The sequence below is a fragment of the Botrytis porri genome (genome assembly GCF_014898465.1).
Source record: "Botrytis porri strain MUCL 3234 chromosome Unknown BPOR_008, whole genome shotgun sequence".
Taxonomy (NCBI): Eukaryota; Fungi; Ascomycota; class Leotiomycetes; order Helotiales; family Sclerotiniaceae; genus Botrytis; species Botrytis porri.
In genome coordinates this window covers 1913470-1934309 of record NW_024066082.1, presented here as the reverse complement: position 1 = coordinate 1934309, position 20840 = coordinate 1913470, and the positions used below count along the sequence as shown (strand labels likewise).

At 43.0% G+C, this 20840-nt stretch overlaps 7 protein-coding genes across 7 annotated transcripts; 4 read left to right on the top strand and 3 right to left on the bottom strand.

Moving 5' to 3' along the window:
- Positions 1 to 57: 57 nt before the first annotated feature.
- EAF01_006683 (uncharacterized protein) lies at positions 58 to 2504 on the top strand (the record flags this gene model as incomplete). The annotated part of the gene is made up of 2 exons (XM_038914937.1): positions 58 to 183; positions 231 to 2504. 2 exons carry the CDS (start codon positions 58 to 60, stop codon positions 2502 to 2504), a joined length of 2400 nt encoding a protein of 799 aa, XP_038769892.1.
- Positions 2505 to 2983: 479 nt separating this feature from the next.
- Positions 2984 to 4180, top strand: EAF01_006682 (uncharacterized protein; the record flags this gene model as incomplete). The annotated part of the gene is made up of 3 exons (XM_038914936.1): positions 2984 to 3306; positions 3406 to 3829; positions 3983 to 4180. The coding sequence occupies 3 exons, from the start codon at positions 2984 to 2986 to the stop codon at positions 4178 to 4180; spliced, it is 945 nt and encodes a 314-aa protein (XP_038769891.1).
- Positions 4181 to 5122: 942 nt separating this feature from the next.
- EAF01_006681 (uncharacterized protein) lies at positions 5123 to 7532 on the bottom strand (the record flags this gene model as incomplete). Its single annotated transcript, XM_038914935.1, has 3 exons — positions 5123 to 6722; positions 6773 to 7127; positions 7181 to 7532. 3 exons carry the CDS (start codon positions 7530 to 7532, stop codon positions 5123 to 5125), a joined length of 2307 nt encoding a protein of 768 aa, XP_038769890.1.
- Positions 7533 to 9035: 1503 nt separating this feature from the next.
- Positions 9036 to 11381, bottom strand: EAF01_006680 (uncharacterized protein; the record flags this gene model as incomplete). Its single annotated transcript, XM_038914934.1, has 1 exon — positions 9036 to 11381. The coding sequence occupies one exon, from the start codon at positions 11379 to 11381 to the stop codon at positions 9036 to 9038; it is 2346 nt and encodes a 781-aa protein (XP_038769889.1).
- An 18-nt stretch (positions 11382 to 11399) lies between these two features.
- Positions 11400 to 11594, bottom strand: EAF01_006679 (uncharacterized protein; the record flags this gene model as incomplete). The annotated part of the gene is made up of 1 exon (XM_038914933.1): positions 11400 to 11594. The coding sequence occupies one exon, from the start codon at positions 11592 to 11594 to the stop codon at positions 11400 to 11402; it is 195 nt and encodes a 64-aa protein (XP_038769888.1).
- A 2015-nt stretch (positions 11595 to 13609) lies between these two features.
- On the top strand, positions 13610 to 15119 carry EAF01_006678 (uncharacterized protein; the record flags this gene model as incomplete). Its single annotated transcript, XM_038914932.1, has 4 exons — positions 13610 to 13638; positions 13837 to 14071; positions 14132 to 14582; positions 14704 to 15119. The coding sequence occupies 4 exons, from the start codon at positions 13610 to 13612 to the stop codon at positions 15117 to 15119; spliced, it is 1131 nt and encodes a 376-aa protein (XP_038769887.1).
- Positions 15120 to 16016: 897 nt separating this feature from the next.
- On the top strand, positions 16017 to 17657 carry EAF01_006677 (uncharacterized protein). The gene is made up of 3 exons (XM_038914931.1): positions 16017 to 16537; positions 16731 to 17313; positions 17403 to 17657. The coding sequence occupies exons 1-3, from the start codon at positions 16383 to 16385 to the stop codon at positions 17652 to 17654; spliced, it is 990 nt and encodes a 329-aa protein (XP_038769886.1). The 5' UTR covers positions 16017 to 16382; the 3' UTR covers positions 17655 to 17657.
- Positions 17658 to 20840: the final 3183 nt, after the last annotated feature.

Below are 20840 nucleotides of genomic sequence, written 5' to 3'. Positions count from 1 at the left end.
GAAGTATTTTTGGACGGTGAGCGATGAATTGATATTGTACATAAATATTTGAGAATCATGGCACCACCAGCTTCCGGACGCAAGTCCAAGATTGTTAGCAAGGGCAAAAATGATTCCAAAACTTTGAAAAGGAAAAGAGATATAGAAGATCTTGAAAAGCTTCAGAAATCAGTCGATGAGCTTGTAAGTGCAACAATACCTTTCTTATCGACATTTACTTACTCTCTCAGGATGCGAAAGCAGAAATCAAAAACTTCTCTGAACTTCCCCTATCAGAACCGACATCATCTGGACTCGAAGCATCTCATTTCAAAACTTTGACGGACGTTCAATCGAAAGCTGTACCTCTTGCGCTCAAGGGAAAAGATATTCTGGGCGCTGCGAAAACTGGTAGTGGAAAGACTCTTGCATTTTTAGTACCGGTATTGGAAAATCTTTACAGGCAGAAATGGACCGAATTAGATGGCCTCGGTGCCCTCATTATATCTCCAACTCGTGAATTGGCCATCCAAATCTTCGAGGTTTTGCGAAAAATTGGACGATACCACACTTTCTCCGCAGGATTGATCATCGGAGGCCGAAGTCTGCAAGAAGAGAGAGAACGTCTGGGGAGGATGAATATACTTGTGTGTACACCTGGGCGCATGTTACAACATATGGATCAAACGGCGGCATTCGATGTTGATAACCTACAAATGTTAGTCCTAGATGAGGCGGATCGAATTATGGATATGGGATTTCAAACATCTGTCGACGCTATACTGGAACATCTACCGAAACAAAGGCAGACGATGCTATTCAGTGCCACACAAACGAAGAGAGTATCGGATCTAGCAAGATTGAGTTTGAAGGAACCCGAATATGTCGCAGTACATGAAGCTGCATCCTCAGCCACCCCCACAACATTACAGCAGCATTATTGTGTGGTGCCTTTACCTGCAAAGCTTAACACGCTATTTGGCTTCATTAGAGCTAACCTAAAGGCTAAAATAATAGTATTCATGTCTTCAGGCAAGCAAGTGCGTTTTGTCTACGAAAGTTTGAGGCATTTACAACCTGGTATTCCATTGCTTCATCTCCATGGTAGGCAAAAGCAAACCGCAAGGCTTGACATTACTTCAAAGTTCTCTTCATCGAAAAACTCTTGTATATTTGCTACAGATATTGTTGCAAGAGGTCTTGACTTTCCTGCAGTCGATTGGGTAATTCAATTAGATTGCCCTGAGGATGCTGATACCTATATTCACAGAGTTGGTCGAACTGCACGTTATGGGAAAGTAGGCCGGGCAGTCATGTTTCTGGACCCATCTGAGGAAGAGGGCATGTTGAAACGATTGGAACATAAGAAAGTACCGATACAAAAGATTAATATCCGACCCAATAAGACGCAAGACATCAAGAATCAATTACAAAATATGTGCTTCCAGGACCCAGAGTTGAAGTACCTAGGTCAGAAGGCATTTGTCAGTTATGCCAAATCCATCTTCTTACAAAAAGACAAGGAGATATTCAATATCAATAAGGTTGATTTGGAGGGCTTTGCGTCGAGTATGGGTCTTCCCGGTGCGCCAAAGATTAAATTCCAGAAAGGAAACGATGCGAAGAATGTCAAAAATGCTCCAAGAGCTGCTATTGAATCTAGCGACGACGATAGTGAAACCGAAAAGAAACCCAAAAGGAAAGAAGAAGTCCGAACGAAATACGATAGAATGTTTGAGCGTCGTAACCAGGATGTTTTGTCTGGCCATTACTCCAAGATGATCGCAGAAGATACCCCTATGAAGGATGTAGATGGTACCGCGGACGCTGATGAGGACAATGACTTCTTGTCAGTTAAGAGAGTGATACCTGTGGGTAACAACGATAGTTCCGACGACGACGATGATGACGATATTGCTGCGACCGGGCCATTAGGAAAGGTTATTGAGGGTATTAGCAAGGATCCAATTGTGATAGACTCGAAACGGAAAGAGAAACTTCTTAAATCCAAGAAGAAGCTTCTCAAGCTCAAAGATAGAGGAACGAAATTGGTATTCGATGAAGAGGGCAATCCTCATCAAGTATACGAATTGGAAGACGAAGAAGATTTCCGCGCCAGAGGTCCAGCCGAGGAGCAACGAGCTAAATTCTTGGCAGAAGAAGCAGAAAGAGTTCGTCAAGCAGATCTTCTTGATAAACAAACTGCAAAGGATAAGAAACGAGAAAAGCGTGAGAAACGTAAAGCAAGAGAAGCAGCATTAGAGGACGATAATGAGGCGCCTGAATTGGTTGGTCCTGGAGATGACGAAGATCCTATGGCTCTTCTTAGATCTTTACCTCTACCGGAAGACGAAGAGGGTGAAGATAGTACGGCAAGACCTGCAAAGAGACCTAAGAAATGGTTTGAGGATGATTCAGATGATGAGAGAAAGGTTGCTAAGAGAAAGAGTCGTGTTATCGAAGCTGCGGATGAACCCGAGACATTGGAAGATCTGGAGGCTTTGGCTGCTGGTCTTCTTAATTAATTTTGGCATTCGGAGTAGGAGTAACATTAGATTTAAAAAGAGCGTTGATAATCAGATCAGAATTGAATTTCTATATACCCTTCTTGACTTTTCTTCTCCTCTTGTTGTCATTGTGTTGAATATATACATATTCATTGCATCGCATATCACGACCCCATCTCGAGCCCATCTCACCGAATCTTGGCTAAAACTACCCCTCCAAACCTAACCCCCACATTCCACCCAGTAAATCACTGCTCACACCACCACGATTGGTCGTTCGGCCCATGTGAAGCTTACCTCACATTTTTATGGAGCCCCAAAGCCAATTCGACTCGGAGGTGATCCGACGGCGCGGGAACCCTCCCACCCTCAAGTTGTACAGAACTTCTTTTTCTTTTCTTCTTGCTTTGCTTTTAATTCATTTTTTATTTATGCCAGAGAGAGACTGATTGAGAGATTGAGATAGATGGGTGTTTAAAGGTCAGGTAGATAATGATATGAGAGGATTACCCGATATGCAGGACAGAGATGAGAATCATATTGAAAAGCAATGGCAGGCTGCTTGCGCTGAGAGGGGGGACCCGGATACGGATACGAAGGCTGCGGGCTTGGGGTTGAGAGGGGAGGAGGATAGGGATGGAGATGCAAATGGGGATATAGATCAAGTGGGCAATCTGCTAGAGAGATGCGATGAGGTGGCGGGGAAGGTAAATGGGTTTCTGGAAGAACAGTTTGGAGAGGAGGAAGAGGTTTTGAGGGGGGTACAGCAGCAGACGAGGGTTGCGCTGGGGGTCATTAGGGAGTGTTTGGAACGGTATAGGTATGTTTCCTGTGAGGGTGTGCGATTGTGAGCGAGGAGGAGAGGAATTGAGTATCAGATACCTATTGAAACTGTGCTAACATGTGTGAATCCTTATAGTCTAGAAGAAATATCATTTTCCTACAACGGCGGAAAAGACTGTCTGGTCCTACTGATCCTGCTCCTCACCGCGCTCTCCAATCACCAATCCACCTCATCCTCCTCATCGGAATCTAAACCCCTCCCCCCCGCTCTCCCCTCCGTCTACATCCTCTCCCCGCATCCCTTCCCTGAAGTCGACACCTTTGTCGCCTCCTCTTCCGCACACTACCATCTCCAACTCTCGCGCTACGCGTCGCCGATGAAAGAAGCATTCACGCAATACTTACACGATCACCCGGTTGTGAAGGCGATTTTGGTGGGCACCCGAAGGACAGATCCGCATGGTGCGGATCTGACGCATTTTGATTTGACGGATGGGGGATGGCCGCGGTTTATGAGGGTGCATCCGGTGATTGATTGGCATTATCGGGAGATTTGGGGGGTGAGTTTATTGTCATTATTATTATGCGTTCTTGGGGTTTCCCTCCCCCTCTTACTTCTTTCCTTTGCTCTTTTCATATCCTAGGATCTGGGATCTCGAATTCAGAGAATTAGAAATCACTCACAAAAGAATACTAACACAACCCCCCCATAGTTCATCCGCCACCTCAATATCCCCTACTGTCCGCTCTACGATCAAGGCTACACCTCACTCGGAGGCACAACCGATACGCATCCGAATCCTGTACTAGTCGCTGAGGATAGCAAGGGAGAAGGAGAGGGAGAGATAAAATTCCGGCCTGCGTATGAATTGGTAGAGGATGAAGAAGAGAGATTGGGGAGAGATTATTAGGGATGGGGGTATGAGAGGATGTGAGAAGCTAGAAGCGAAAGGCTAGAAGCTGAAAAGGCATAAGAGAGAATTATCGGGGGTATATGACATACTCGAATACTGAGTACTGAATAGAGAGGAAAGACATGGAATACGGGACAGGAAGAAAGAAAAGGGATGGGTGATTGGATGGATGCATATGCATGATACCACTAGACACGAGAGGGTCTTTAAGAGAACACAGGATCCACATATATTGAACAGGATGGCATGATGTACAGTACAGTATAGAGCGCTAAATCTTTACATGTTTTGTATGGTTATATTATTGATTAATCGATTCTAGATTTGTGAATGTAATTGAGGATATGGATATGGATTTGCATTTTTGGGGGGGTCATGTATAGTTTCTATCTCTTCCATCTCCATACTTCTCGAAAGATAAAATATCAGATGATTTTTATCACGAAAGATTACCTATGGTGTTGAAATTCGATACTTGCACATACACATCACATCACATCACGTCACACAACAAAAAACCACTCAAAAAATTCCCAAAAATACACATTTCCCTCTTCATTACCTCACCCGAGTTACAACTGTCTGCATACCAAACACACAGACCACAGACAGGTACAGAGTTCCACATATAGTAAGTACAGTGTATACACACTCTAAACGAAGGGTATGTATGTATGTATCCTTCATACGCCCACGCTCATCCAAAAGTGTCAAAACCCCACTCCATGTGCGTACAATCCGGCTTTGTTCATATAATAAGTGATCGCGCGGCAAGTAAGATTTCCTTCCCAGTCCAGTCCCATCCATCCATCCCATCCCATTTTGCACCATACCATACCATATACACCCCTTCCCAAGCAAGGTAAAGCCCTCACCAAACAAAAGCAAAACAAATGCGAGAAAGAAAAAAATGCCAGATAAGTTTAGACATCCTCCTCCTCAATCTTCACTAACCCCCGTGTAGAGAGTATTTTCATTGGGCCTCACATCTCCATGTAACCTAAGTCTATAAAGACAAGTATAAGGCACCTTACCATCGCCATGATTCCCTTTACTTCTGACCAAGAATTTATTACTAGCAGACGTATCGTTCTTGATATTATCTTCCGGTTCCGTGACGAAATCTCTAAGATCTACTTGTAGCGGAAAAGATTGAACGCTTCCACCATAAGCATCGTATGTCCAATCGGCCAGCTTTACCCAGCCAGACTCAAGATCATCGTAATTTGCTTCCGGGAAGATTTCATCAGAGCGCTCTTTGACTTTCGCGAAAGTAGGGGTGTGAGGGAGATAGACTAGGAGTTCCATTTGGCTTGGTGCTGAGAGAGGTGAGAGACCTGAGTTGACGTAACCGGATTGAGGGTAGTGTTCCACAACGACTTGGTCAGGCCAGATATGATTAGCCGTTACGACACCAAGTGTAGGGCCGTTACCATTTTGTTGTGGTGAGCACCAACAATCACCAATTTCATCCCATGCGGTAAGAGCTGTATCGGCAGAATTGGGGAGAGGGATAGGTTGATTAAAGATCAAGGCAATACTTCTGTGAACAAATCCAAAATCCATGTGTGGAAAACGGTAAGAAGGCGAGGTGAGACGAGGAATGACAGCAGAATGGGATCGCTTGGCGAAATGATCCATACGTCGAAGGGGTCGATCGGTCTTTTGATTGACATTTGCGTCTGAAATAGCTTCGATTTGAGCTAAGCTAACTTCTTTAGCAATTGCCCTTACTTGCCCAGCGGTGAGAACTTTCTTTCCAAGATTTGTGACCTTGTCTTGCAAATCTGTAATGTATTTTTGGAGCTCCAACTTAACCTCTGCTGTCTTGTCTTTCCATTCCTTTTTGATCAATTCGATGGCATCATCTCTTGATGCAATCTTACCATCTTTGATAAGTTGTTGCATTCGAGCTTGATGAAGAGCATCAAATTCAGAGCCAGCCCAGCCCTGAATCTTAAGCCTATTAATTTCAAGATATCGATCAAAGGTCTTGGCATTGAAGCCTTCAGCATTGCGAATGTTAGATGGGGAGGGAGAGGTTGTGGGACCAGTAGGAGAACCAGCGGAAGGACTATCGGCAGTAACATAGACAGGCTCCGGAATAAGAGATGGATCACTTCGAATCTTGTCTCGCATAGCTTGCCAAAGCTTTGCAGGAAGAGCTGGTTTTCCAGCATAGTCCTTTTCAAGGACAAGGAAATCCGGAAGCAATTTCTGGATTTCTTCCAGAGCATTCTTGTCAATTGAAGAACGATGCTTGAGGAACGTTATATCAGCTTCCGCAGCATCCAGACGGCGGTAAACTTCCTTGAGCTCCTCTGGGGCGAATATTCTAGTGGGATGTTTAATTTGCGATGGGATGAACTGTCCAAAGTTCGAGGACATATCAGTGCCATACCAACGTAGGCTAGGCTCGCCACTATTCAAAAAGATAGTCCATGCAATGAAGCCAATGAGGCCAAGAAGAAATAACGGTATTAAAGACTTGGTAATATCGCCAAAAAGATTGAAGAGGCCCTTTGTAAGCCTTGCAAAACTATAGATAGTCAGTTTGATTTCAGCATTAGCGATATCAATTTTACTTACAACCTGAATGGCCATCTCAGACCCTGTCCGACATCAACAACAGTTCCATCCCTAAGCTCTAATATTGGCCCAGTTCGAGCACCACCCCGCATGTATTGTTGTTGTTCCATGATATCTCGTAATGCAGTACGACGATTTAGCTCGTCTTCATCCAAGGGGCCCGAGATATGGAAATCGTAGTCTTGTTGTTGGTATGAATCAGACATAATGCTAGCATTATCGTACAATGCGCTTTCATTCTGGAAATTTCGGTCAACACTTGGAGGAAGTCGTCGTTTAACAGGTCCAGTCCTCGAGCGCATAGAGGGAATGTGAGCAGGAGCATGAGGAAATGGTTTGGCAGGACGAGCATCAACTTATAAAATTAGCAAAAAATCCGAGGAAAGGAATCGAATTGGGTGGACTTACCATCAGGAATTGGTTCTTCGGGAGGATTTGCTCTAGGTTTGGCTCCCTTGCTAGAAGATTCTGGCTCCAAAAGACCTTCAATAACAGAAGAGATATCGTTGGCCAACGGGGCCGCTCTTGGGCCATAATTTGGGAGTGCAAGTGTATTCGTACCGTACGCAGTACTTGTAGAAGCTGCCACAGGAGGAGGACCAGCGCCGCGTTCAGAACCAATCACTGAGCCAGCCGATTTCCTAGGACGACCTCTACCTGGTGTTCGAGCTGCTGGTATATCTTCAGGACCAACGGCATTTGATCCGGAAACACTAGTAGCAGTGCGGCTACCAGCTCTGGTAGTACGTCTTGTAGACATTGTTTGTTAATTTGTTGTAACCTTGCTATCTTAGCAGTGATATCGTGAGGCGATTGAGCGTATTCGAAGAACTTGGAGTTGAGATTGATATCTGCAGGTGTGTGAATTAGTAAGAATTAATCAAATTTTCGAGCGATAAGGTCAATATAAGTAGCTCACTCCAACACATGCAGCTGTTGTATCTGGAAGAGATGAGAGGGAACGGCAAAGGGCCTACCTTTGAAGCTATCGTGATGCGCAATATGCACCTGAAATATTCTCGTCTTGCGGATTCTAGAAGAAAGCAAGAAGCAAAGAGTGAGTGAGTAGATATATTGCGAGAAGACTTTGGATGTACTGCTGCTTCTCGATCCCGCAAACCCGTAGCTCTTCTGAAGCTATTCGGATAAATCTCGAGAAGAACAATGAAAGCGCAGATTCACTTTTTCGCACCAAACACGGTGGTAATATCTTCGTCTACGCGTCTCAGTAAGAAGCAAGATCAATAAGGTATCTCGTGAAGCATTTGACTCGCATGCGCAGTGATTATTATGGTTGATTGTATTCTTTGGCGCGTGTTGATATAATGGAGTTCACGATATCGCGGAACACATTGAACGACACAATAGCTTCAAAGGCCATTTAAGTTAATGATGCAAACGGAGTTTCTCGCTAGGAAATTGAATTAGACCTTTTTTTCTTGATCGAGTACAAAGTAAAGATTGAATTCAGTCAATTGAAAGGAAATATTTAAGATACAAAGGAAGTTATTTCTTTGATTATTTGTGTTTTCTTTTCCCCATTCCTCGGTGTTGATTCTTTGTACTTTGAAGATTAAGGAACAAAGCAAAGCAAATCAATCAGTCAATCCATCCGTTAGCCAAATCTGCAAGCTTAATGCCTCAGATCAGATCAGCCACAATTACTGCATACAAGGGCTCCAGCTCCCATCACACGGCAAGTACCTACAGAGGCGTACATCAATTCGATATCCGATATTAAACACTACTAGGTAGGTCATAATCAAGTACAATAAACAATATGGATACGGTCGATGGGGATTATTCTATCATTGATATTCATTAAATTAGATATTCATTAAGTCACATCACTTCGACAACCTGAATGATAGGAGGGATTCATCTATGTAGCCTGAAAGTCAATTAATTCCATCTATGTAAGAGCTTGCCTAGGGTTAACAGATGCAAACAGGTATTCAAACCCATCATGTTGTTTAAATCACCAAAGTTTGAATGAATCTTGAGTTACTACTATGAATACAATACAATTTGTGTTGGAAATTGGATATTCTTCCATCAATGGATAGCTGTATTGATGAGACTGTATTTCAGGAATTGTTGAACTGTTGCAACTATAGAAATGCCAAAAGACAGACTACTTACTGCTCCTACTACCAAAGTTATATCATTAGATTCGCACCATGACATCTATAGCTCATAAATGATGAACCATCACCCCTGACATATCCTCTCCATTTCTTTCCAGTAATAGACATACACCAACCTACTTATCAATCCAATAAGAATCCGATCCAAAACCCCTTATTTCCGTTCTCTTCCCAATCTCAAACGCCTTCTTTGCGGCCCTCGTAGCATTCTCCCTCCACTCCTCGATAAATTCCCTCGCCCGCTCTCTATCCTCCCCAAATAGAATCTCTTGCTCCTCCACCACCTCCGGCGCATCCCACCTCCTCAATCCCAACAGTGCATCCGACAATGCCCCCAACGAATCCAATCTCACACACCCCGGAAACCTATACGGAATATGCGAATTGTAGATCGGTTTTCCGCTTTGTGTCGCTTTAGGCGGCATGCACGCTACTCGCGCCAACGTAACATCTTGTACTGTCCCCGCCCCATTATCCGTATTCGGAAGCGTCATATGGTCTTCCGCGACGCGGGACATCCAGGGAAGAATGGTGCGGCGTTTGGGCATATCCGGATAGCGGGGTTGAGCACCGTGGGGGATTTGGGGCATGGTAAAACGTGCTTCGCCGTGGAGACATGGTACCGGTTCCCAGTTAAGTCGCGGGCTCGATATAGTTGGGATGCGTGTTACGGCACCGCTTTTTTTGTGGTCTTCGGGTATTCCTGCCCACCATTCTGCGAGAACCCCAGGTTTGTGAAAGCCAGGCACGATCTTAGTACTGTTAAGAAGAGCTTCGTCATCGAGACTAATGGAGCCTTGGACTTGAGCATTTATGTTAAATTCCCCTTTCAAAAGCTTGTTCACATTTTGATCGATATGTTCAAAGCCACCTGTTGTAGGATGATTTTCATCGAACTCGGAGTATTTTGCATAATAAGGATATGACAATAAGCTCGTCCAATGATCCGGTCTTAAGGCCGTATATGTGGCGTAATGTACTGGATCTTGTGATACTAGCTGTTGTGCTATGGAATGAAAAGCTATTGGGAGCCAGCCTTTGTTTTCATTTCCATGAAAATCTTGTCGAGTGTGATGTTTATACATCTCCAGATCTTCATCTACAATGCGAGCTACTTCTCCATCATTTGCCACCCACCACCATTTGAATATTGGGATATTCACAGATCCCTTCTCGTCCCAGGTGCAAATATCAGCATCAGAATCCCAACTTTCCACTCCTGTAACACCCGACGATAATAAGAATGAAAGGGTTCTTTTCAGAAAATCATCATCGAAAAGACGGTCTTGAATGGTCCTCGGAGGCCAACTTGCCTGCTTAGCAAATTTATAATGTCCCAAAGCATCACACTTTTGTTGTACTCTATGTAAATCTGAAAACCAACCACTCGCCTCGTCAATCTTAAGTGCGTTGAACGCCTCTTCACCGTTGAGACGTGCCGTATTTAAAGCTTTCATCCTATCGTTTAACTCGATCTGTTTACAGTATTTAACTTTGAGACCAGATAAAACAGCTATTTTCCGTTGGTGCCTTGAACAAACTCTCGTCAGGTTTCTGATAGTAACATTGAGCATAATCATAACATCGTTGAGAACATCTGGTGGCATACGGCGCCATTTATGCGTCCGGTATAATGTATCAATCTTTTGACGAAAAGATACTGTGCATTTACAGGAAATGAGCTGACGAGCTGTGTCGGAAAAGTTTGATATCATAGACTCATCCGAGTCAGTATCAATAGAAGGTGAAAGCTCATCCGCTTCCGCGTCAAATCTAGTGTATCTTGATAATTCTCGAGAAGAGTGATTGAGTCTGGTGTCAATGCTAATAGGTTCGATTCCGTTCATCCCTTGAACATGAGGTAGCTCGGATGCACCTTTAATATATGGTGTGTCTGGTTGTAAATATAAACCATTTTTCTCCAACAGAGTTGTCCCATCAAGAATATTGGCAGAGATATTCATCGAGTCATCTTGATACTGGGCTTCAATCATATCGCCATATAACCCTGTTGATAAATTGATGCTCAATCGTAGATTTTCATACATTGATTTAGGGTGTCTCCGTGCCCCTTCAATGTTTATCGCCCTCTCACAATCTGATCCTTGCAATCGCTTTCCATTCCTTGATCCCTTTTTGGATGTCAAAAGGCGTTGAATCAAAGCATCATTTAATCTATGTAGAGCATCAGGGTAATTGGGAAACTTCTTTGCTACTCTTGCCAAATGAAAAAGAAAATTACTCGTTTGTGATGGATCCTCTACCCAAGAGCATACTCCTTCATACTTCGACCATCTAGCTTTTATATAATTGACTCTTTCTATTCGACGCTTGCGAATCCGAGGTATGTTCTGCTCTATCCCTAGGCGAATGTATAGAAGTTGATTGTCGAGAGTCTCTTCGGTGTATTTATCCTTCCACCAAGCTGGGTTGCTTTTGAGTATTTTAAAGACAGTATTCATGTACTCAAATATGTCATCTTAATTGACATCTAATGCCTCAAGCGTTTCAAAGCAGTAAGCGGTTTTCTCTTCATTACTTCTCATGCGGGCTATCGATTCAAGAAATTTTCTTAAATCTCCTACCCCTGAAACAGGCTCTTTTTGACTTGAAAGAATGGGTTGTGCTTGGGAGGATGTATCCGCCGCGTTGAAATTTTGATTTGAACATTGCATCTTGAGATTTGTAGGTAAACTTTGACACACGTTGGGATGATTTGTCAAGGCCCCATGTAAAATAAGAGAAGGTAACGGTTGCAATCCATATGCGGCAGAAGCAAAAAAGCATCGTAGACAGCAACTACTGCAGGACAAACAGCTTGGCGTTCGTCGAAATTTGATTGGGTAATTTGGTCAAGCTTGTAGACAAAAGATTTGGCATTTTTTATGCTCATTTCGGGACTCGATCCCTCCCCGCCTTTTTCCCTAGAGAGGGGTAATTATCTTGTGGTGCCATTCAGATACAAAGGTCTAGAAACAAACATCAGAAAACATCAAAACAGATAAAGGAAAGGTCAAAGGATATATTTGAGAAAAAATGACGCAGCAACCAGTGAAGCTGTAACAAAAAATCACAAAGGAATCTTAGCAAGAGTCTTTGTGATATCAGCAAAGGACAGAAGAATGATGGAGTGGAAGAAGATACTGGTATAGCTGGATACAAAGAATGACGGGGGGTCGAGAATACTAGGTATGTAACATCTCAACGGTAGAAGAGTCTTCAGACCATATTGTATGGTGGAATGGAAGAAGACCGTATGAAATCGAATACTTGATTGATTCTGCAAGACGTCTCCTAGAACTATTGTAGGTGAAGTTTTCCTCGATGTTTGTACTCGATGACTGATATGGTTTCTTTCTTTATCATCTTAGATCAATGAATATCATAAATATCATAAATATCAGTGTCTCGATATTTTCAAGGTGGTTGAATTGAAGTGACGCTCCGCTGGCTCTCCGAGGGCCACTGCCGTGGAGGCAGAATAGTTGAGATCACCTGCATGATTATGTAAGCGCTACTCGAGGTCATGCATGCATGTGATTCTGTGTCACTAGCCACAAAGCCACAAAGCCACAGTCTCATAGATAACCTTACCTATCTAGCCCCAATCAAAAAGAAATGACGAACTTCAAAGTTCGGAGAACAAGGCAGGAGATCAACAGTAGTGGGCTCATCTCATTTCTCCATTGTTCCACCATTACTCCATACAATTAGCGTACGCAGGTTTCATCAATTTGGAATCATTAGTTCCAAACTTCAGATGGAAGATTTTCTTTCCTCTCTTCCATAAATAGATAGATACTGATCTAAATATACCGAATAGTCGAAAGCTAATGGCATTAGCATTAGCATCAGCATTAGCATTAACACTCACATTGACATCGACATTGACATCTGTTCCAAGGTTACTCATGTTTCCTTCCTCCCACTATTGTCCGACCTCAGACGACAATGGAGGATCCAGTATATTGCTAGTCCTGCTACTAGGAATCACCCGTTGACGGTAACACTATCCCCCGCGGGTCCTCTTTAGCTAGTTCTTACTCGCATGAATGACTCAATTAATAGCGGCCTCTCGTAAAGTCCTCTGCTGCAACGTCTTTCATTCGAGCGGATAATGGAAATCCAATCGGTGGCGGCGGCATGGGGAGTGAAAATATACCTGGTACTTTGAGTGTGTTCGTATACCGGTACCAATTCCAACACATGTTATGCTTCTACTTGGTGAAGTAACATGGCTTTCTATGACCATGGGATTGTCGGCCAGTTGTTGTTACTGTGAGTGTTTCGGTGAGTGTTGCTGTTACTGTTACAGTTGCTCAATCCCAATCTCATTTCATGCTTCTTTCCTTGTTCTCACTCTGTTCTGTCCTGTGTCTATCCGCAAATTACATGCGATTATCATTACTCAGGTAACCGCTGATTAAATTTCCATGTATCAACAATCTATCAACAATCTATCAACAATCTATTAACAATGAGGCAATCCTCGTTAATCCCTGGCACATCCAGCAGTTTCGAATGTTGCCCCACCATCGATCTGCAGGCCCCCCGATGACCGAGAATCTCTTATTTAGTTTATTATTCCTGTCTCTCGCTGTTGGTTAAATAACTTATTAATACCTTTCTTCCAACTTCTCTGAAAAAAAATAAAAAATCCAAAGAATAATAATCAGTTCATACAGCAATCATGTCAGTTGGAACAGTCTTAATCACCGGGTAAGTCATTTTTCTATAATGCTGCAGATTTTCAAAATCTTCAAAACGGTCCCTCAAGTCGAGACAAATGGTTGGAGAAACTGGGGAAATCTCGAAATTTAACCCCGCCATCTATCCATCCATCCATCTATCTATCAATCAATCGATCATCCAACCACCAACGGTGAACTACTTACTAATTGGCTTTTCTCTCCATAGAGGTACTGGATACATCGGCTCTTTTACAACTTTGGCCTTACTGGAACATGGCTATCATGTTGTAATTGTTGATAGTTTATACAATTCTTCCGTTGTCGCATTGGATCGCATTGAAACACTATGCGGCAAGCGACCAGATTTCTACGAAGTCGATATTACAGATGAGGCAAAATTAGAGAAGGTCTTTGCTGCTCATCCAAAGATTGACAGTGTCATTCATTTTGCTGCTCTAAAGGTGGGTGGATTCTATATCTCATGACCAACATCATCAAACTAACCAACTTTGGTGCGACAGGCAGTGGGAGAATCTTCCGAAATCCCACTTGAATACTATCGCGTTAATGTTGGTGGAACAATCTCTCTCTTGAGATGCATGAGCAAATATGATGTCACCAATATCGTCTTCTCTTCATCTGCCACCGTCTATGGTGATGCGACTCGGGTTCCAAATATGATTCCGATTCCAGAACATTGTCCAATTGGACCCACAAACCCATACGGACGCACCAAGAGCACAATTGAAGATGTCATTACGGATCATGTCAATGCGCAAAGAAATAATTTGAAGAAGAAGGGAGAGAAATATGAGCAATGGAATGGTGCACTACTGAGATACTTCAACCCAGCTGGTGCTCACCCAAGTGGTATCATGGGCGAAGATCCTCTAGGTGTCCCATTTAACCTCTTGCCATTGTTGGGCCAGGTTGCTACTGGAAAACGAGAGAAATTGCTCGTATTTGGTGATGGTAAGAAATCTCCAGTCTTCTCCGCCCCCCACTACAATTCTCCACCCTCCCACTCTCTACTCTCCAGCCTCGGTTCGGCCTTCCTCCAGATTGAGCAAGAGCTAACAAAAAAATTCTCTAGACTATACTTCTCGGGACGGTACCGCTATTCGCGATTATATCCACGTTGTCGATTTGGCAAAGGGTCATCTCGCCGCTCTAAATCACCTTCGCGAACAACAACCAGGTGTTCGCGCATGGAACTTGGGATCTGGTCGTGGATCTACCGTCTTCGAAATGGTTAAAGCATTCAGCCATGTTGTAGGACGTGACCTTCCATATCAAGTAGTTGAACGCCGAGCAGGTGATGTTCTAGATTTGACTGCCAATCCCACTCGCGCGAATGAGGAATTGAAGTGGAAGACTGAGTTGACATTAGAAGATGCTTGTGAGCATTTGTGGAAATGGGTTAGTAACAACCCACAAGGATATCGTCAAGCTTTCCCGGAGAATCTTTTGAGTGATTATAAGGAGAGTTTGAAGAAGAAGAATAATTAGAGGGCAGGGCCTATTGAACACAGTTTTTGCAGTTTGAGGAGGGCCCTCATGATTAATTTTGAGCATTTACATGAGGTTATATTAGTTATAGATATCAAATAAGTTCATTCACGACCGATTAGAGAATAAAATTAGAAGCAATTTTCCCACGATCTACGTCTTATTGGAGCAGGTTGATGTGTGTATAATCGTGTAGTCGTGTAGTCGTGTAGTCGTATAGTTGTATGGTCGCTAGCATTTATCTCGACAGTAAATGGCGAATGATCAAGTGATAACGGATAGGGTTAGGAAAAACAATCAATCTCTAAAACATAGAGTAGAATGTCACAATGATAAGCTCAAATATACCAAGTACACTTGCGGGAGCTAAAGTAGTAGTGCTATTCAGTAGGGTAGATTAGTCTGGAATAAGCTCACCGGGAGCTTGCATAGTGAGTGCCTGGATTAGACTCAGAGTTGAATAGTGGGAAAGAGAGAAGAGCCTCAACGGGAAGTAGGTGGAAAGGTGATTGCATTGATTGTACCCATGGATCGTATGCATCTAGGGGAATGACTGGTGAGTGGAAAGGGGGAGAGGGGATTTAAGTAGGTACCTAGTTTAGATACCTACCCAGGTTTCAGGGTTTGTTTGTTTTAACATCTATCTAGCAATTTACTGTGATGTATCGATTTATTTTTCTTTGGAGTAGTTTGCTAGTTATATATAATGACCTATTTGAGTACTCTGTCTCTCTGTAGACTCTTACAAGATTATCTACATTTTCGATCCCGTGTGGTAACAACTCAATCACACAAGTGCGGGGTTCTTCTTTTCCCTCGTCCCTCGCCCTGTACTTCCAGGGATAGCTCCCCGAAATCCAAAACCGATTATCTGATTGTTAAGCATCAGTATAACATGACGAATCTATACTTCCGAATGTTGGGGGTTGTTATAATACGTTATAAGTAAGATCTCAGCCGATTTCCAATCTTCTCTCTCTCCTTAACCCGATTCCTGATCCTTTCCATGTCTATACGAATTTTCAAATCTTCACCATTTGGTAGAAGTTCCAAGAGCACAACTAACCTTACCGCTACTCGTCATTATATTATACCACGAATACCCTTACCCTTGTAATCTCACAACCCCCACGTTTATCAACATTAGTTACATTACCCCCCCAATTCCACAAGAATACCAGACCATCCATCGCTTCCCAAACTGAGTTTGAGAATAAGAATAAGAAATTGGGATTTCAATTTCAATTTCTGCAGAAAAGAAATATGTCTGAGATTCCGCAGAAAATGAAAGGGGTGGTGATTGAGAAGACGGGGGGTGTGGAGGTGCTGGATTATAGATTGGATGTACAGGTGCCGGTACCAGGGGAGGGAGAGGTGTTGGTGAAGAATGAGTTTGTGGGGGTTAATTATATTGATACGTAGGTTTTATGATTTCCTATTTTGGGGCTTTGTGGATGTTGAGGTTTGGTTTGGGTGGGATGTTTTGGGATGGGATGTGATGGATGGATGGATGGATGGATATACATACTCCTCGCAGAGTATATCCAATACACAACACAATCCACCCTCAATCAAGTATTCGAACCCCATCCGCTAACCTCTTCCCTCCAGCTATTTCCGCACCGGTCTCTATGCCTCTCCCAAACCGGAAATCCTTGGTCGCGAAGCAGAAGGCACCATAGTTTCCCTCGGCCCCTCCACAACCACCAATCTCAAACCCCACGATCGAGTAGTCTATCTGGGTACCTCCGCCTACGCCGAATATACCGTCGTCCCCGCCGCAAAAGTCCACACTATTCCCTCTGAACTCGCTCCTGGTATCGCCGCCGCAGCGATTCTTCAAGGTCTCACGGCTCTAACCCTCATTCGCGAAGCATACCATGTGCAACGCGATGATTGGATTTTGGTGCATGCTGCAGCGGGGGGCGTAGGTTTGTGGTTGTGTCAGCTGTTGAGAGTGGTGGGTGCGAAGGTTATAGCGACGGCGAGTTCGCAGGAGAAAATAGAGTTGGCGAGGGAGAATGGGGCAACGGTGGGGATCAATAATAAGGAGGAGGATATTGTTAAGAGGGTAATGGAGATTACAGGGGGAGAGGGGGTTCATGCGGCTTTTGATAGTGTGGGGAAAGATACATTTGAGGGGGATTTGGAAGTGGTGAGGAGAAAGGGGACGGTGGTTAGTTTTGGTAATGCTGTAAGTTTTTTCTCTTTCTCTCCTTTTTTCATCATTCATCCCCCCTTGATTCCAAATCCTCGAATTTCTACTAACTCTAATATCTGTAGTCTGGAGCAGTTCCCCCTTTCGCAATCTCTAAACTCGCAGCAAAGAATCTAAAGGTTCTTCGTCCAACACTTTTCGGATATATCGCTACCCGTGAAGAATTTGAGAGGTACACGGCGGAACTCTTTGATTTTATTATTAAGGATAAGTTGAATGTGAGGATTCATGAGATTTATCCTTTGGAGGAGGTGAGGAGGGCGCATACGGATATTGAGGGGAGGAGGACGATGGGGAAATTGTTGTTGAAGGTTTAGGGTGTGGTTGTGAGGGGGAGGGGGGGGGAGGGAAGGAGACGGGGGGGGATTGTGGATGGATGGTATGGATTAGTTTTGAGAGACGTTCTTAAGAGTAGTAAGGTTACAAGATTCAAAAGGTCTTTATATCAAGAATGGAAGTGTTTTTTTAATACTCGAGAATTCTAGAGTGTAGTGATTCACTTCAATCTGTTAAGATTCTTGGTCTTTTTGACTTTGCTCCTTTTTTGGTACTCAAGAGTTCCGCAGTACATTCGTTTTAATCTGTTAAGATTCTTGGGCTTCATGTTTTTGCTTATTTTTTGTGGTCATATGATTCATTAGTTTGGTTATGTATGGATTTTGGGGAGTGATTAGATGAGGAATACAAAATTGCAGAATTGGAGACTTGATTGTAGATAGTTGAGTATGATTGATATGAATGTTATATTATATTATATAAGTAGGTATTTGTAGATTGAGGAATTGAGAAAGAGATTTGGAGAGGTGAAGAAGAGGTAATGAGAGGGGGTGGGACAAGATTGGATTAGAGGGAAAGGAGATAGGATAAGGTTAGATAGAGATGGGGGAAGTAGAGATATTGAGTTGAAAGAGGGGATAGGGGATAAGGGATAGGGGATAAGGGAGAGAGGGAGAGAGGGAGATAGGGAGAGAGGGAGAGAGGGAGAGAGGGAGAGAGATAATTTAAAGTGAGGTGTGGTAAGGTTAGAGTGAGATGGAGGTGGAAAGGGGGGGAGGGAAGAGGGGAGGGGAGGGAAGGAGGGAGAGGAGAGGAGAAGAGAAGAGAATGGTATATTTGTAAGAGGAATTTGTAAGTTGGTAAAAGGAGAAAGAGTTTCAGCGGAATCCACTGAAAGTATATCGATACATCATATGTATATATACTTTGCGGTCCAGGAATTACCTAGTATCTTATTTTGTATGGGGAAGACTTTTGTTGAATTTCGAGATTTGGAGTGAGAGGGGTTTGTAATTTCGAGATGAGTTGAGACGCAAGATGGGATATGGAAGATACATCGGTAGAGATGAAGATGAAGATGAAAGGAGAACTTCCTTCTATGTTAGCAAGAGACAGGTTGGTATGAAGAAGAGGGAGGTAGCTTTCCATGAGAATAATGAATGTTGATGAATCTTTACTTCTTCATTAAAAGGGGTAGAAGAATAGAGATGGGATGGATAAATGTATGTACAGGAGTATGTATCGTGTTGGGAGATACTTCTCTCTTTCATTTGCGGAAACACATATAATGTATGAAAGAGGTTGGAGTTGATTGCAAGAGTTTGATGGATCTGGACAATCTCATGAGTTGTGAGAGTATATATTTGTTTACGTATCTAAATCACTGTCTTGATCTCATCTCAAGTTTAGTAAACTGTAACCAAACACGTTCTCAACCCAACCCCGAGCTTGTATTGTGAGTAGCACACCATTCAGACGGGCTAGAATTGTCAGAAACTATTTCAGCAAGTCTCAATCAGTGGATCTAAATGAAAAGGTATAGTATCGTATTGGAGGAGTCACTATGTAAATAAGAGCTCGTATAAGAGTATCTTATGAAGAAAATTCAAGAGGGATGGATGATATACAGATATTCCAATTGTTGCTGAAAGGAAGGACGAGAAGAGATAACCTTCATACGGTATGTGCGACAGGAAAAACATAGTTATATGATCCTTAACTCCCCTTAATTTGAATTCTCGACTAGAATGTGGACTGGTCTATTGGCCCATTCTCGTCTGTTCTCTTTTTGATATCAAGCGTAAATATCATCAATGTTAGAATGAAAAATGAAATTTTTGAGTATTCTTGGATCAAACGAGAGATCAAATTGTAGTATCATTCTAGAGACAAGAACGTCGTAAGAAATATACAAAGTCCGATTTGTCTCTGAATGTTGATCTAGGATTTGTAGACTGGCAAATCTCCTTATGAATAGGCAATAAGCAGAGTCAAAAATGATAATTTCATATTTGGTGAATTATACTAGGTTCTTCCGTGACTTCAGTATAGATTAGATCTTACTTGTTGATTTCATAGAGGATTTGTAAATGTCTGTTGGCTTCAAGATAAGAACAATAATGGATCTCTACTTTGAGATATTTCGAGGAAAGTGGAAAGGGCGGGCTTTTCTTCTGGGAGAGATTAATGAATGAAGATATCATACGGTTGTGTACTCGATTCGACTGGAAGGTGATGAGTTTACTTGACTTACCAAGGAGAAAAAGCACACAAAATCCAATCCCCTATTTTCTCAACACAAAACGAGAATGTAAAGTTCATCAAGTCCCACTAATTCTTCGAGATACAAAGCCATAGAGCTAAGTGAAGCGAGCTCGGAGCAGAGCAATACTCCCACACAAGACTTTCTCATTTATTGAACTCTAATATTCACTCCGGTGGCTTAAGACTTTGTACTAACTTCGTCAATATTTCCCCAAAGCTAAACACGACGAGTCTGGAGGAATCGGGCCTATCATGGATTATGAGAATCCCGCTCCCAGCACAGATCGAGTGTCCCGCGTGCTCGACTAGGTAGGATACCGCTACTGAGAGTACACACCAAGGAAGTGGATCCGTGGAGTGCGCTCGCTTCTCCACCTGGAGACGAAAGGGGATGAAGCTTTGGGGAATGAATCATGAGTTTACTGATGGGGATCAATAGTGGATATGGGGAAATTGCGCGGATGGAGGTCAATGGATCTGGGAAGTGATGGATAAGAGTCTCGACTTCGTTCCAGGTTGTTAGGAAGTGGATGCGTGTGAGAAAGACCAAAGAATAGTATGAGTACCCATCTGCTCTAGCATGAAGATTGATGTATCATCAGACGTAGCTATGCGATGAAGGCCACAGACAAAATTAATGTGATGAGATGACATTCCAAATGATGATGAATAACCCACTTGAAGCAAGCCACAATCACCAATTGTCGAGTGTAACCCAACCATAAAGTTCCGATCTAGGACAGAGCATCAAACATCTCGTCGCCTAACACTTTCATATGTTCCTCAATCGTATTTGCCTCCTAGAGAAGTTTCCAGCCACATGAAGATTGTGGCATGATGGAAGTCACACTACATTAAGCCTCTTTGAAGTTTTGATAAGCTTCTAGAAGCCTTTTAGTCATTGCATTAACGATCAACCGATGATGAATGTGTTTTGTTCTTGGTGATAGTGTTCTGGGCGA